Source organism: Bos javanicus, chromosome 13, assembly GCF_032452875.1.
Source record: "Bos javanicus breed banteng chromosome 13, ARS-OSU_banteng_1.0, whole genome shotgun sequence".
In the NCBI taxonomy this organism is placed as follows: domain Eukaryota; kingdom Metazoa; phylum Chordata; class Mammalia; order Artiodactyla; family Bovidae; genus Bos; species Bos javanicus.
This window is the reverse complement of record NC_083880.1, coordinates 37,143,618-37,159,709: the sequence shown is the minus strand read 5'-3', so window position 1 is coordinate 37,159,709 and position 16,092 is coordinate 37,143,618. Positions and strand designations below refer to the sequence as shown.

Below are 16,092 nucleotides of genomic sequence, written 5' to 3'. Positions count from 1 at the left end.
ATATTATTATTTTTGGCTATATTTTGCGTATCTCATTACATGAAAGAAATTTTAATCTAGCTGCTTTGTTTTCCTCACCCCACTCTCCTTCCCCAGCCCTTCTACAAAGCATTAAAGATAAAATATTTAAGCCGAATTTGTCTAGGAGTTTTCACTGAGCATGTAGAGTATCCTGCTCATGGCCTCGCTGTGTGGTGTTTATTTCCTGGCCCTTCACTGGCACGTTTCCCTGAACCTTAACATCTAGAACTCATGACCTGACGTGCTGAGAGCTCTCCCCCATCACCTGTAACCAAACCATTTGATTTCTGCTCTTCTTGTCTTCCCATCAATGGGAGTTTGGGAGGGTAATTTCCCAGGAAACCTCCAGTGGTTTTAGGATCAAAAACTAATTTTAATGCCTTATCTTGTTTCTTCCAGCTGTTTTGATTTCTGTTCTCCTTGGTTTGCAGAGGCTTATAAAAATGCATCAGTTGCTTTGCAGCTTCACAGGTGAGAACACAGGCTTCCCAAGGGCCACGCCAGTTCCAGTTGAGGCTGGACCAGTCATTCATGTGGTTGGCCTCTGGCTCTCACCAGCACTCTTGTTCTGGGTAGAGTGAAGGCGGTGTGCAGAATGAAGGTACAGGCAGACACGCTTCACGGTTCCTGTGTTCCAAGAACAGAGATGCTCCACCAGCTTGCTCTCCAGCCTTCTTTCCCAGCAGATATGACTGATTTGTTTGAGTTCTGAGCTGCAGTCAGAGTGGAGAATCTGACTGGATCTCCATGCAAACCAAAATGTTCAGCACTGGTGCATCACATATTGACTGATTTCTAACTTGAAGTCCTGGGGTCTTCCTGGTGGAAAGGCTAGCAGGGACTTGTTCTTGTGTACTGTCAGTGGTGTCTTAGATCATATGCCTGCGATGTTCCAAAATGTGACTCAAGTCAGGGAACCCGGCCCTCTTTCCAGGTAGTGAACAGCTTCGGGGACATCTCTCCCTAGAGGTGGTACTTGAACTGTGTTTTCTCATCTTCATCATGATAATGTAGCCAACTCTTTGTGCTTGGCAATGAAAAGATGGACAATTCAAACCAGATGATTACAATCCACATGGCTCTGGGTGTAATAAAAAGCAGTCATTTGATGAGACACAGTCTCTTTCTCACATACACATACCACTCATGTATGTTTGGATTTTAATTGTACTCTGCCTCTAATCATAGTCCTTCTTGACTTGGCCCACATCATCATGGACCACGGGGCCCAGAAAGACAGATAGGGAGGCACCAAACTGACCATCCACTGGTGGTTATTTGAGAGCTGATCATAAGGCTTCAAGTTCATGGCTGCAGTGGGTGTTGCCCCCACATCAGTAGCACAGACACCTTCCTGTTGTAGCAAAACGTCCATCTAAAAATGGATAATGTGAGTAGGAAGGCTGGGGCAGAGACTAACACTGCCCTAGCAGGTAACAGTCCATGAAAACCAACCAATCTCAGGTCCCCTGAAGACTAGAGAGACCTGTAGTTGTCATGAACAGGTCAGGCCACATATGAACTCACAGGAGACTCAGTTTGGAGCTCTGGGGACCAGAGCAGCGGACTTAAAGTCTCTTTCTATACAACTGTGTATTCTTTGGGAGAAAAGATTGGGGTGGGGGAGCAAACTGGTTTCAAAAATTCTGTGATAAAGAAAGTGAAACAGCTTTCTTTAGATTTTAATATTCTGGTTTGATTGCAAATCTCTAAGAGGGAGAAATAAAAAGGAGCTTTTCCTAAATGTTTTTCAAGTGGGTAACCTTACAATTGGGCCCCCACATGCTTAGTGCTATGTGAATGCTTGTTAAGGTTACATCAGTATATGGATTAAAAAGAAATTGAAGATCCCCAGCCTGCCTGTGCCGACTTTCCAGAGGTTGCTTTGCCAAGGGCTGAGAGGTGGTGAGCGGTCCCAGTGGGGTGGAGGGTCTCGCTTTCTACAAAGACCTCTCCATAAAGGTGAGACCTGCCTCTCTCCCTCTGCTTACTGTGATGAGTTTCTTCAGGGCCCACAGATTTCTCAGGTGCCAGACAGAGTGCTGTTTTTGAGAAAATGAGTCTATTCATTTAGTATTAAATCTTTTTGCAACTCAGATGATTTCTAATACTTTGCTTTCATGAAAATTGATGGACAGCCTAATTGAGCCTCAGAAATTAGATCATTAAAAATCATGTTGATGATAAATCACCCTATTAGAGGAAGCTCAGTAACGGACATTGCTATGATAGAGTTCCTTTCATTTTCATGTTCATTTTCATGAAAAAGATTTCATAGTGTGTACAATAACTGTAACAACAATAAATGTAAAATGAAAATAATGTTGGTGAGGATTGAAATCTATTTTAGGAAATAGATGCATCTTAATTTAGTAAGTCTAATAAAAAGTGGTTCACATTCTGTTGAAGGCTGGCTTGGAGAATTTTGAGCATTACTTTGCCAGCATGTGAGATGAGTGCAATTGTGTGGTAGTTTGAGCATTCTTTGGCATTGCCTTTCTTTGGGATTGGAAAGAAAACTGACCTTTTCCAGTCCTGAGTTTTCCAAATTTGCTGGCACATTGAGTGTAGCACTTTCACAGCATCGTCTTTAGGATTTGAAAGAGCTCAACTGGAACTCCATCAACTCCATTAGCTTTGGTCGTAATGAGGCTTCCTAAGGCCCACTTGACTTCACACTCCAGGAGGCCTGGCTCTAGGTGAGTGATTATACCATTGTGATTATCTGGGTTATGAGGATCTTTTTTGTATAGTTCTTCTGTGTATTCTTGCTACCTCTTCTTAATATCTTCTCCTGTTAGGTCCATACCATTTCCATCCTTTATTGTGCCCATCTTTGCATGAAATGTTCCTTTGCTATCTCTAATTTTCTTGAAGAGATCTAGGCTTTCCCATTCTGTTGTTTTGTTTTGTTTTGTTTTGTTTTTTTGATTTATATGTATCAGTTTATTTCATTTTCATAACAGCCCCATGAGGTATTATTATTCCCATTTCACAGATACGGAAACTGATGCACAGAGAAATAGAGCTACTTGATCAAGATCACACCATAGATGAGTAGCAAAGGTTGGATTTAAATTTAAGCAATTTGACTCTAGAGGTCATCCTTTTGGGCACTGTATTAACTGCCTCTCTGTTAAGTTCGTAAGTATACAAACTGAAGGTTCGGCTTCTTTTCCTCATTGTGCTCATCCCATCGTGGAAGAACATTGTCGCGAGTATGCCATAAATCATATTTGGATTATAAGCAAATTCTTTGGTTTCAGACCCATTGAATCGAAAGAGCTACCCCATTTCCCACCAGTACAGTGTTTTCACTCAGTGCTTTTCTCTGAGGCTTCTTTTTAACTTTCCAGCTTGACCTTGAACTTTTGCCAGCCAATAAAACTGCTCTGTGTTTTGATCCCTTCTACCTGTGAGCAATACCAATTTAAACTGAGGAATATGCTAACTAAACTCAAACTGAGTTAATTCTTTTTTTTTAGTCAATTAGTACTGAAATTTTTAAAGATGAATTCTAATGTAAAATTCTCTGTTGCTGGTTAAATTGCCACCCATACACTTTAAATACTAAATGTGAGAAGGGAAAAGTTATATCTCTATTTCAAAATTATAAGAGTTATCTTTGAGTCTCATTCATATGGATGCTAATACATTTCAGCGTATTCATGGCAAAAGAACTGCCTAAAGATATAATTCATGTTATTCTCAAAAATATGTTTGACTTGAATATAATCTATTATTTTGCTATATCATCATGTATGGAGTAACTGGCTTCCAACCAAGTCATATACCAGAATCTCCAAATTAAGAAAGACTTGACAAGAGCATATTATTAAATAAAATGACTGTGAATTAAAAAAATAAATAAATAAATAAACTAAGGTAGGTATGCAAAAAAAAAAAAAAAGAATTAACTCAGTTTGAGTTTAGTTACCATTCTGTTGTTTTCCTCTATTTCTTTGCATTGATTGGTGAGGAAGGCTTTCTTATTTCTCCTTGCTATTCTTTGGAACTCTGCACTCAAATGGAGAGTTTTCTCTTTTCTCTTTTTCTCGTTTGTTTTCTCTTTTTCTTTTCACTTCTCTTCTTTTCACAGCTATTTGTAAGGCTTCCTCAGACAGCCATTTTGCTTTTCTGCATTTCTTTTTCTTGGGGATGGTCTTGATCCCTGTCTCCTGTACAGTGTCACAAACCTCTGTCCATAGTTCTTCAGGTACTCTATCAGATCTAATCCCTTCAATCTATTTCTCACTTCCACTTATAATCATAAGGGATTTGATTTAGGTCATACCTGAATGGTCTAGTGGTTTTCCTACTTTCTTCAATTTAAGTCTAAATTTTCAATAAGGAATTCATGATCTGAGCCACAGTCAGCTCCCAGTCTTGTTTTTGCTGACTGTATACAGAAAAACTCTATTGGCAAAGGCTAATTGCCCAGAGAATGCAGTGGTCATAGCAAATACCCTTTTCCAACAACACAAGAGAAGACTCTACACATTGACATCACATCTTTGAATATCACCGATGAAAGTGGGCATTCTTATCTTGCTCCTGATGTTAGAGAGAAAGCTCTCTTTTTTTTCACCATTGAGTATAACATTAGCCATGCAGTTTTTGTAATTGCCTTTATAATTTTGAGGAACTTTCCTTCCATTCATTGTTTTTGAGAGTTTTTATCATGAAAAGACATTGAGTTTTGTCAAGTGCCTTTTCTGTACCTTCTGAGAGATTCATATGGTTTTTATCCTTTGTTCTGTTAGTGTGCTGTATTACATTGATTGATGCTCTCATGTTGAACCACTCTTCCACTCCTGGGGTAAATCCCATATGGTCATGACATATACTCCTTTTAATATGCTTATTGAATTGTGTTTGCTAGAATTTTGTTGAGGATTTTTGTATCTATGTTAATAAGAGGTATTATCTGTAGCTTCCTTGTGATGTCTTAGTCTGGCATTGCTATCAGTGTAATCATGGCCTCATCAAAAGAGTTAGGAAGTGTTCCCTTCCTTTCAGTTTTTTGGAAGGGTTTGAAAAGAATTGATGTTAATTCTTCTTTACATATTTGACAAAATTCCACTAGTGAAGCCATCAATCCTGGACTTTATTTTGAAGGTGGGGGGAGGTTTTTGACTATGGATCAATCCTTTTACCTGTTACATGTTCTATTGAGAGTTTCATCTTGAGTCAGTGTATGTCTTTGTGTATTTCTAGGAATTTGTGTATTTCATCTATGTTATCCAGTTTCTTGGCATAGGTTGCTTATGGTAATCTCTTAAATCCTTTCTATTTCTGTAAATTCAGTAGGGAAGTCCCCATTCATCATGTCTAATTTAGTTGTTTGTATCTTTTTTTCCCCTTTATCACTCTAGATAAATGTCTTTCAATTTTGTTGGTATTTTAGATAACCAACTTTTGGCTTCGTTGGTTTTCACTATTGTTTTTCTAGTCTCAATTTTATATATCCCTGTTCTTGTTTTATTCCTTCCATTAGTTTTGTGTTTGGCCTTCTCTTCTTTTTCTGGTTCCGCAAGGTGTCTAAATCCACAAGGTGGTTTGAGATCTTTGCTGTTTTTTGTAATGTAGTATAAATTTACCTCTGGGCGCTGGTGTCACCACATCTCATAAGTTTTATGATACTGTGTATGTTTTCCTTTTCCTTATAGATTATCTGCCTAGATGTTTTATCCATTATTGAAAGTGATGTATTGAATTTCCCAACTATTATTGTAGAGCTATATATTTCTCTCTATAATACTGTTAATATTTGCTTCATCTATATTGGATCTCTGTTATGAAGTCCATTTATGTTTATAATTGTTATATCTTCTGGATTAACTGGCCCTTTTATAAATATGTAATGCCCTTATGTCTCAAAACTTCTAACAGTTTTTGAAATAGTCTGCGTTGTCTGTTATCAATATAGGCACTCCAAGTCTCTTTTGGTTACTATTTGTATGGAGTATCTTTTTCAGTCCTCTTAACTTTCAGTCTTTTTATGCCTTTGGATCTAAAAGGAATCTCTTGTAAATAGCATATAGTTGAATCATGCTGTTTTATCCATTCTGACAATATATCCTTTTGATTGGAAAATTTAATCTGTTTAGATTTAAAATAATTGCTGACAAGGAAGGACTTACTTCTATTGTTTGGGTATTTAATATTCTGTATAAATTATAGCATATTATCCTTCATTTCATCCATTGATGCCTTTTTGGGGGGCAAACCCAGGTCCCAGAAGTGAAAGCACTGAGGTATCCTAACCATTAGACCACCCGGGAACTCCTGATTTACGCTTTCTTTAATGTGTAGTTTCTGCTTTTAATAGTGAGCTGTTTGGATTGGTCATTTTGCTGCCAGTGATGCCCAAGTCAGCCTGAGCACTGGAATCACATGAAGACATTTTTAGACACACGGATTCTGCGACTTCTCTATAAACCATAGATCAGAGTCTGCAGAGCTGTGTTCCAGGACTGCAGAAATCTAAAGTTCTAAGACTCTCTGAAGTCATTCTGATAAACTGCTTAACCAAAGTCCTTCTTGGGGACTAGAAAATCTGCAAGTGTGTTCACTAGTGTTCTACATTCATATCTTTCCTTCCATTGCCTATTGATTATTAAAATAAAGGTCATTTAGGGAGAATCAACACAGCAGCTAGTCAAAGTCAAATATCTCTAGCCAATAATATACTTCACTCTCCCCATCCTCTGAAAAATTTATACCACCAATCCAGAAACCTGAAAGACATAATAGGGCTAAACATGTCATATGTAGCTTTTATCCTGTTAATATTTCTGATTTTAAGGTTTATCTGTGTTACTTTTATCTTAAACTCCTGTAAACTAATATTGTTGCTTTAAGGAAGTATTGTGTGTGTGTGTGTTAGTCACTTAATCACGTCCGACTCTTTGTGACCCCATGGTCTGTACCCACCAGGCCTCTCTGTCCAAAGGATTCTCCAGGCAAGAATCCTGGAGTGGATTGCCATTTCTTTTTCCAGGGGATCTTCCTGACCCAGGGATCAAACCCAGATCTCTTCCATTGAAGGCAGATTCTTTACCATCTTAGCTATAGGGAAGTCCACAGAAAGTATTGGTTGTAATCAAATTTTTTTCTGTAATAAAAAAAAAAATCCTTTTGTTTTGGTGTGTGTGTGTGTGTGTGTGTATGCTGATTTGGGGCCCTGAATTTAACTAATAGCACCAGCAGTTTGAGAAAAAGTGAAATACGGACACACATAGCTGTTTTAATAAGAAGAAAGTTTAGTTATTTTAATGTGGCCTGCATGTATAAGGTCTTTAGTTATATTCTTCCTCTATGGGAATCAGTAGCTCCTTTTCCATAACTGACTTTGCTAGTCTTCAAATCAAATTGAGTTTCCCTATCCTACTAAAAGTTTCTAGAGGCAATTATCTGTCATTTGCTTTGAAGCAGTTAGCAATGAAGTAAAACAGAAACCTAGAGATTGTCATCGATATTTTAAGATGTAAAGTTGTGGTTGTTGGGGAGTTAAAGTATTAAATCCAGTCTTTTTAAAATGTTGTATATATATTCCCACTTTTGTTGGTCCAACCAAGAAACAGGCATAAGACGTGTTATATACAAAATGGAACACGTGTTACTTTTTTTTTTTTTTTGCAGTTAGTAGCCACCTTTCTTGGGCTTCCCTGGTGGCTCAACAGTAAAGAATCCACCTGCAATGCATTGCAGGAGACTTGGGTTTGATCCCTGGGTGGGGAAGATCCACTAGAGGGAGGGCATGGCAACCTACTCCACTATTTGTGCCTGGAGACTCCCATGGACAGAGGAACCTAGTGGGCTACAGTCCATAGGGTCACAAACAGTTGGACATGACTGAATCGACTGAGCACACACACACACACACACACACAGCCTCGTTTCTAGAGCACACGTCTCTAGCAGAGGAGAACCACGAAAATCCTCTAGAAGGAGGCTTTCACTCTTTTTGTTAGCCACAATATATAGTAAACAAGCTTTGACATACGGGAGATATTTAGGATTGTGTTTATGGCTAAGTGGACTCATAGGTTGGTGAGAGGATACCTAGACGTGGGCACTTTCATATTGCTTGCTTCCATTTACACTCCTTTGAAGATCAGAGTGGAAGTAGCTATTTGCAATGCTTTAGTATATCTTTCGGAGAAGGCAATGGCACCCCACTCCAGTACTCTTGCCTGGAAAATCCCATGGATGGAGGAGTCTGGTAGGCTGCAGTCCATGGGGTGGCTAAGAGTCGGACACGACTGAGCGACTTCACTTTCACTTTTCACTTTCATGCATTGGAGAAGGAAATGCCACCCCACTCCAGTGTTCTTGCCTGGAGAATCCCAGGGACTGGGGAGCCTGGTGAGCTGCCATCAGAGTCGGACTCGACTGAAGTGACTTAGCAGCAGCAGCAGTATATCTTTGTGGTTCTGAAAGGTCAGTTGGTGGATTCATGCTTGGCTCGCTGTATAAGAATCAATCAGTGTAATTTGGTAACAGCACAGATTCCCAACTTTTCTGTCCCCTCCTCCCCCTCCTTCTTTTGTTCAGATGGTCTGGGCTAGTGCCTGGAAATTAAAGTTCTCCAGCAGACAGGTATGGGAATTATTTCATAAGAGGGCTCTGAGGAGGTGTCTGAGTCAAGATGTTATGAATTCCTAGAATTTCAGTATGGAAGCTACCACCACAAGTTCCATGACTTTTCCCTCGAAATTTACAGGTGTGACTGTATACGAAACAAAATGTGGGTCGCAGCCTTTGGAGTCATTTCTGCTGCCTTGGCAGTGGTGAGCGGCTTTGGCCTGATGTTGTATGTTGGGGTACCATATGAGATCATAGTTGCAAATTCACCATTTCTTATTCTAAGTGAATAAAACAAAGGGTGAGGCTGCACACTGTGTATATGGAGATGTGGGGTGGGTAAAGGAAGGGTATTGTGTTAGAGTAAGCAAAATAATTATATATAGGTGACTCTACAGATCCAAAATGAGGAATCAGGAGATAATGAAAATCAAATGGAATTATGTGCCTTTAAGAGTTGGAAAAATCTAGTACCCCAAACGGAAAAACACAGACCAGGGACATGAACAAGCATTTCACACACACACACACAGAATCCAAAACACTAATCATTCAAAATATAAGAAAGAAATATTTGACCTTTTGATTAATGAGGGGATTCAAGTTAAACCAAAAGTGAGACACCTTTTCTTCTTAGATTAATGAATATTATAGTAAGACTGAAGGTTTGGGGAAGGTTGTATGCAAATGAACACATTCTGCTGAGGAAAATTTGTAAATTGGTACAATTTTAAAATATAACTTTGCAACAAATCAAAAGACTTAACAATTTAAAATGGAGTACCTTTGACCCACCAACTACACTTCTGGGAATTTGTCCTATTTATTGGAAAGGTGTTCACAAAATAGAATAAGTATGTTCATTTCAGTGTGATATAGAATAGGAAAAAACAAAAACAGGCTAATCCTATGATAGCTTTCAGTGAAAGATGTTGGATTTGTGATCTCTGAAGAAGAAAATTCAACTTATTCTGGACCAGGGACCAGGCTTGATCACTCAAGAGCTTCTGTGTAGCAGAGTTTTATTAAAGTATAAAAAGGGACAGAGAAAGCTTCTGACATAGACATCAGAAGGGGGAAGCAGAGTGCCCCCCTAGCTAGTCTTATCAAGACCTTATATACTTTTTCCAAACCCACTCCCACAATATACATCTTAAATTAACAAGATTAGAATGAACAATGGAAAGATCTTACCAGATCCACTCCCATAATAAATATTTTAAGATGACAGAATTAGTCAGAAGGTTCTTGTTAAGGAGAAACATGTCCTCGAGCAAGATATATTGTTATATTCACTAAGAGAAAGCAGTGTAGAAGAGAACGTTTGTCCTTTTCTCCTTGAGAGCCCCAGACGCCTTCCTCCTCCTCAGGGACCCTGGACTTATCAACCTACCTAGGAATTGACTCTCACACTCCCCCTTTTCTTTTAAGAGAATCATGTTGCCAAGAGAAAGGGCTGTCGTTTTCATTCCATAATTACTTCCTGCTGTTGACGGGCATCATCCCTAAGTTGTTGAGGGAACATATTCTCCTAACCCTCATACTGAGGGTCTTTGATCCCGGGGCCCCAAGTAATAGTTGGAGGAGGCTGTGGCACTCGTAGGAGCCTGGACAACCTTTAGTAACTTAAAAGCTTTCAAAAAATAAAAAATAAAATAAAAGCTTTCAGATTGTTAGGAAGGTAGAATAGGGAAAAGGAGTCCAAAATGGCGGTGGCTAAAAGACAAAGAAGGTCCGAGGACCAGAGTGAAGACTTCAGGCAGAACAAACAGAACAAACAGCACTCCTGGCTAAGCCCAATTTGCATAGGGCAGGCCCAGGTGGAGGAAAAAACATATAAAAGGAGGAGCCAAAGTGCTTTCTCTGGGACTCTCTCTCCCGCGTGCGTGCGCTCTTTTCTTTCTCTCTCTCCCTCTCACTTTCCTGCTATCTTCTAAATAAAATAGAGCTGTAACACTGATTTGCCTAAGAGCTGTAGCACAGTTTGTCCAAGACCCAAGAGCTGTGACGCGCCGAGGGCTTTAATGTCCGTCGCTCCAAATCTTTGTTGTGACGAGACAAAGAACCGAGGAACATACACTCGCGTGACAAGATGGTTAGAGACAAACCCCATTTTACAGTGGCAAAATAGCCATTAAACCAAGTTAAAACATAATCAAAATTAAAAGTTACATTATGTCCATGGTTACATCAGTCCATTTTAGGATTGTTCGATGGCATCAGATCAAGAAGAGGTGTCATATACGATTGTTGTCGGTGAGGTTATTCACAGAGTTGAAGAAAGTCCTTTCCTTGAAGCAGAGAAACCCTCCACATGAAGCCTTTCCCTAACAAGGAGGTTGAAAAGCTGAAAGCTGAGTCATATAGTTGATTTTAAGTTTTTAGGATCTATTACAATATCTGTGCACAAAAACAGTCTGTCATAGACACAGTCCCTTCTTCTTAGGGGCAGTTCAAGCCTTCTTTAAAGACATGAGTAGAACTTTAAACCAACTGTCTTGTGTTTCCTGAGTTAGCTTACACAGATGTCTTTTAATAACAGCATTGGCCTTTTCAACCTTTCCTGAAGATTGAGATCTCCAGGATCGTGTAAGTGATATTCTATTTCTAGAACTTTTGACACTCCTTGAGTTACAGTAGCTTTAAGATGGACCACTGTTGCTCTGAACTTTAGAGTTTAAGATCCCACTTACTTCATGAGAAGTCAGTACAGTAAGGTTTTGCCCATTCCTTAACCTCAGGCTTTAGTGGATACTGCTTTTGATGTGAAAATAAGTGAGGGTCTTTGATCTTGATAATAACAGGAATGGCATTTTGTGCTCAACCCGCAGTTTTCCATCAACCCACACTCTAGGATTTACATTTTGTTCAATTAAAAGAGCAGGCTCCATATTTGTGAAAACAGAAGCCTGGACCATGTTCAGTATATCCCTCCTTAGAAGGGATGAGGGAGACTCCAGCACAATCAGAAACTCCTGTGAAAACAGCACAGAGTTCCAGTTTCAGCTTAAAGGATGACTGAAATAATAGTGTTTGGCTCATCCCGACAGTCCCATTACAGTAGTGGATCAGGAGGAAAGCAGACAAAGGGCTTCACTGAGCACAGAGAAAGTTGCCCCAGTGTCCAAAAGAAAGTCGATTGATTGGGCCCCCAGTTATTAATACCCAGGTTTTGCAGGTATGATTAGGATGGGAGCTTGTGTGGGGACTCCCAGGCACTTTCAGTCCGAATTGCCTTGAGAGTCCAAACCCTGGGTCCTATGTCTCAGAGGGCAGTCTCTCCTCAGGTGTGGTCATTTTACAGACCAGACAGACAGGGAGCCAGGTGCAGACTAGATGCCTGAGGGCAAGCCTGCTTGAGATGCCTCTCCTTTCCACCATAATAATAAGTCCACCCCTTTTCACCTGGGTTACTCTGGGCACTTCTCCTCAGGCCATTTTGGAGTGGATCTAACAGACATTTTTGGGGCTTCAGTCTTTTGCCAGGTTTTTTTTTCTCTTTTCCTCCTCGTATTCTTTACCATAATATACCATCTGAGCCAGCTGTAACAGTTTTTTGAAGACTGATTTGGTCTAAATGCCTGTTTTTGTAACTTATGGCAGATATCTGGAGCTGACTGAGTAAGAAATCTATCTTTAAGATCATTCCTTTCTCTGTACTTTTGGAATCAGCAGAGAGCTTCTTGTAGTCTATCTAGGAATTTATCAGTTTTCTTCTCTCCCTGTTCTATGTCAGCCAACTTAGCATAGTTTAAAGTCTTAGTGTGCATTCCCTGAGTCCTTCAAGATTACACCTGGCAAATTGGTTCTGATCCTACCTTTTAGTCCCAGTCTGGCTCTGTTGTGGGAACTGCTTGCCTCTCAGTAGGGAGGAGGGCTCTTTTGTTCCCTCTTTCCCCTTGTCTCATGCTCAAGCCATTCATTTCCAAAAGTAGTAGCTTCTCCCAAAACTTGAGTTCTCGGGTCAGGAGTCAGCATCTGTCCCAAGACATACATTGTATCTCTCCAAGCAAGATCATAAAGTTAGTCCTATAAAGGCTTCTATGAATTGGGACTGTTTGAATTTCTACTGAGACTGAGGCAACCTGTTCTGGAAGGGCACCATGACTCAGCCTGTTTAGTTGGGAGCCCCAGGTACAGGGGCAAAGTAAGAGAACAGGAGGCAGCTGAAGGTTTCACACCCAAATCTGAACCCTTAGGACATAAGTCTGGCATGCCCTGCAGACAGATAAGGAGCAACACATATGGCATTTCTACCCATTTCTCTTGTTTTCTGCAGGACTGATCTAATTGTAAAACAGTTTTATAATTGAGACCATTCAACTGGCCAGTGTTCCCCATCTTCCAAAGGGTGCCATGGCCATTCAGTATCACAGAAAAAGATCAGGCGTGTCTTTTTTAAACTCTGGGGATCAAACTTGTCCCAGTTTTTTAAAATATATTTTAAAGAAGTGATTCTGGAACTGCTAGCTCCCATCTGTAAAAGAGAAAAATGTGGCATCCACAGCCATGGCTTCTTTCCACCGGAGGCGTCCCTCCCTGCTCTAGATGGGGGTGTAGACAGACTTTCCACCGAAGCTTTCCGTCCATGCTCAGACTTAACCTGTCCCTTACCAACACAGGTGCCTTACCCATACCTCCCAGTTCTACCACTGAGGCAGGGTGGAGATGCACCAGGGGTAGACCTTATGGCACCTCAGACTGATGTCCAGTTCCTCACCATTAAGACCTTTGTCTGATTTTCACTCCTCCTCTGATGCCACCCAGGGTGGAGCAGAGTAGGTTTTCTGGAATGTTTCCCAAGCTAGGACTACTAGGGGAAGCATCAATGTTCCATGTGCCTGTGCACATTCCTGAGTATAGTCCTGATGACAGTAGAAGTGCTGAGTTATAAAGAGATGAATAAAAAACCCAAGATGTCTCTTCTGAGTGTTGCCACACCAGTATATGTGATAGCAAAAGAGGGAGTGGAGGGTTGGCCGGCGAGAAAAAAATGATTTTTGTCCTCAAGCTACTAGGGCCAATCCTTCCAGTTCATTCCCAGTGATTTCACAAAAGGAATATCTAGGGAGTTGAGAGACAAGCCAATGGAGAGATTTCTCTGGTCTGCCAAGAGCTAGTCCTACCAAAGGAAGAAACCCACCCTACTTCCAATCTGATGAGATCCTGCAATTACCGATCTGTGTCTTCAAAAACCTCATGGTCACCAGCAATGCTCCTACCCACATAGATCAGAGGCACAGCAATGACAAAGACTTACTTTTAGGACCCTGGGCCCTGAGGCAAGCAGCCAAGAGAATGGCCTCTAGTCTGAGAGACGGTCCTGGAACTAGAGCTCCGCCTCACTCCCAAACGTGCTCTTGCAACTTTCAGCTCCTAGCAAGGCTAGGCACTTCCATCCATATAGTTTGAGGTTTAAGTAAAAGTACAGAATAACGGCATGGATCACAAGTCCCTTGAAAGTCTATGATCCGACAGATTAGGTTAGTAGTTCTAATTCCCCATGCAATTATGGAATGGTCAAAGAGACCAGGAAAAGGTGACCGAGAAAAGAAAGTTCAGTCCACATGCTTCGCCCATTTCTGCTCAATGCTCTTGCAGGGATGTTGGGTGTCTCTTGGCATTGGGAGGTCGGTATATAAACCCCAACAAGGCTCCCATTTGGGGGTCTGCCTTCAGTCATTTCAAGGCACTGCAAAACCCCAGAGCAGGGCTCATCACTTGCTTTGCTCAGGACATGTCATTCATTCACACAAGCACACTGCAAAATCAGTGAAATCTTGAGAGACAGGCAAAGAAAATGGTTTGAGTTGATCTTGTTAATTTTTAATGGATGTTAAAAACGTACAGAGACTGTGTTTCTTTCTCTAACAGGTGTTGGAGTTGATGACATGGATAGCATAAGCGAGCAGATGTCCAATGTCTATTCAAAAGTGGCAGTATCCATGACAATCACCACCATCACCAATGTCCTGGCCTCAACATGAATCAGCCATAGGTATACATATATCCCCTCCCTATTGAACCTCTCTCCCATCTCCCTCTACATCCCACCCCTCTAGGTTGATACAGAGCCCCTGTTTGAGTTTCCTGAGCCACACAGCAAATTCCCGTTGGCTATCTATTTTACATATGGAATCCAGTGAGTCTATTCTTTAGAGAATCTATCCTTTTCTCACAAGCACTGAGTCCAAGTTTTTTGTAGTGCTCCTATACATTTTGTACATCATAAGTAGTATAATGGATGCTTCCACGTGCAGGAAGCTTTAGGCCTCCAAAATTCAGCAAGTTACGACTCCTATATCACATCATATTGTAATGTAGAAGAACATTTGTCAAGTTATGGTCTCAGGGTTATGGTTATCATTACTGAGACTCTTGAATACTGGGATAAAGAAACAAGGCAAAAATTGGGAAAATGTCATCTGGCAGATTTTGAAAACAGTGAGTATGTAGATAAAAACCTTACAGAGTTTTGGTTACAAGAATATGTAAAATATATGGAAACCCTCCGTCAAGATACAAATGATAAGACAGTTTTCTAAGCAATAAACCCACTTTTTACATGGAATTTCCACTTTTTGTGTATAACATTAATATTACATCATCACAGGAAATCATCTGTTCCCAGGCTTTCATTCAAACCATGGATATTTCTTCTTCAATAAGAAACTGATGTTACACCAGTTCCGAGACATGGCCGAGAAGTGTGAAGCTCCCTAAAGGTATACTACCAGGCATTCATATATTTTGGTCAGTATTCTGCAATATTAGAAAACACTGTTCAAAATGTGACTTTTGCATCAACAGTTATGTTGTTTCCTTATTGTTAATTTCTCATCCCCTGTGTTCTTTGTGGGTAACTTTTGCTATTGCTTCTGTGATTATGCACATCATGGGTTTTATGGCCTTCTGGAATGACAATCTTGATATCATAGCCATGATTAATCTTGTCATTTGTATAGGGTTTTCCTTTGACTTTTCTGCTCACATTTCTTATGCATTTGTTTCCAGTTCAGAGTCCTCAGTAAACTGAAAACCCGTTGAGGCATTGTATCTGCTAGGCCACACTGTGTTACAAAGTGCAGTTTCAGCAATAATAGGGATGTATGTCCTATCTGCAGCTAAAGCGTACATCTTCAGGACATTTTTTCAGATTCTTTCTTGTGATGGTATTTGGAGCTGCTCATGGTCTAATTTTATCTCAGTATTCTTAACCTTTTTTTGAAAGTTAGTTTGAAAAGCCACTAACAAAGACCAATTGCAGTATTCCTGATTGCCCCAATCCAATATGATGAAAACACACTATTAAGAATAGTCAATAGACTAAAACCAAAGGCACGTTTCCTTGGCTTGGAAATACCATTAAAAAAAATGTTATTTAAAATATCCTGAAAGGGGAGAGAACAAGATGACAGAGGAGTAGGTGGACGTGGAGTACACCTCTCTGCACAGATACATCAGGAATACATCTTCAGACAC

The 16,092-nt window shown here is 40.3% G+C and overlaps 1 protein-coding gene across 2 annotated transcripts in view; it reads left to right on the top strand.

Moving 5' to 3' along the window:
- Positions 1 to 15,419, top strand: part of LOC133259155 (ankyrin repeat domain-containing protein 26-like) — a 76,142-nt gene extending 60,723 nt beyond the window's left edge. Inside the window, exons 21-23 of one of the 2 annotated variants that reach the window (XM_061436278.1) lie at positions 421 to 492; positions 14,485 to 14,608; positions 15,224 to 15,419. In XM_061436278.1, the coding sequence (XP_061292262.1) occupies positions 421 to 492; positions 14,485 to 14,597 (185 nt within the window). In that variant the 3' untranslated portion in view covers positions 14,598 to 14,608; positions 15,224 to 15,419. Of the gene's footprint in view, positions 1 to 420; positions 2,368 to 14,484; positions 14,609 to 15,223 lie in introns of those variants that run through there. The other variant, XM_061436280.1, reaches the window with a different exon arrangement.
- The last annotated feature ends 673 nt before the right edge of the window (positions 15,420 to 16,092 follow it).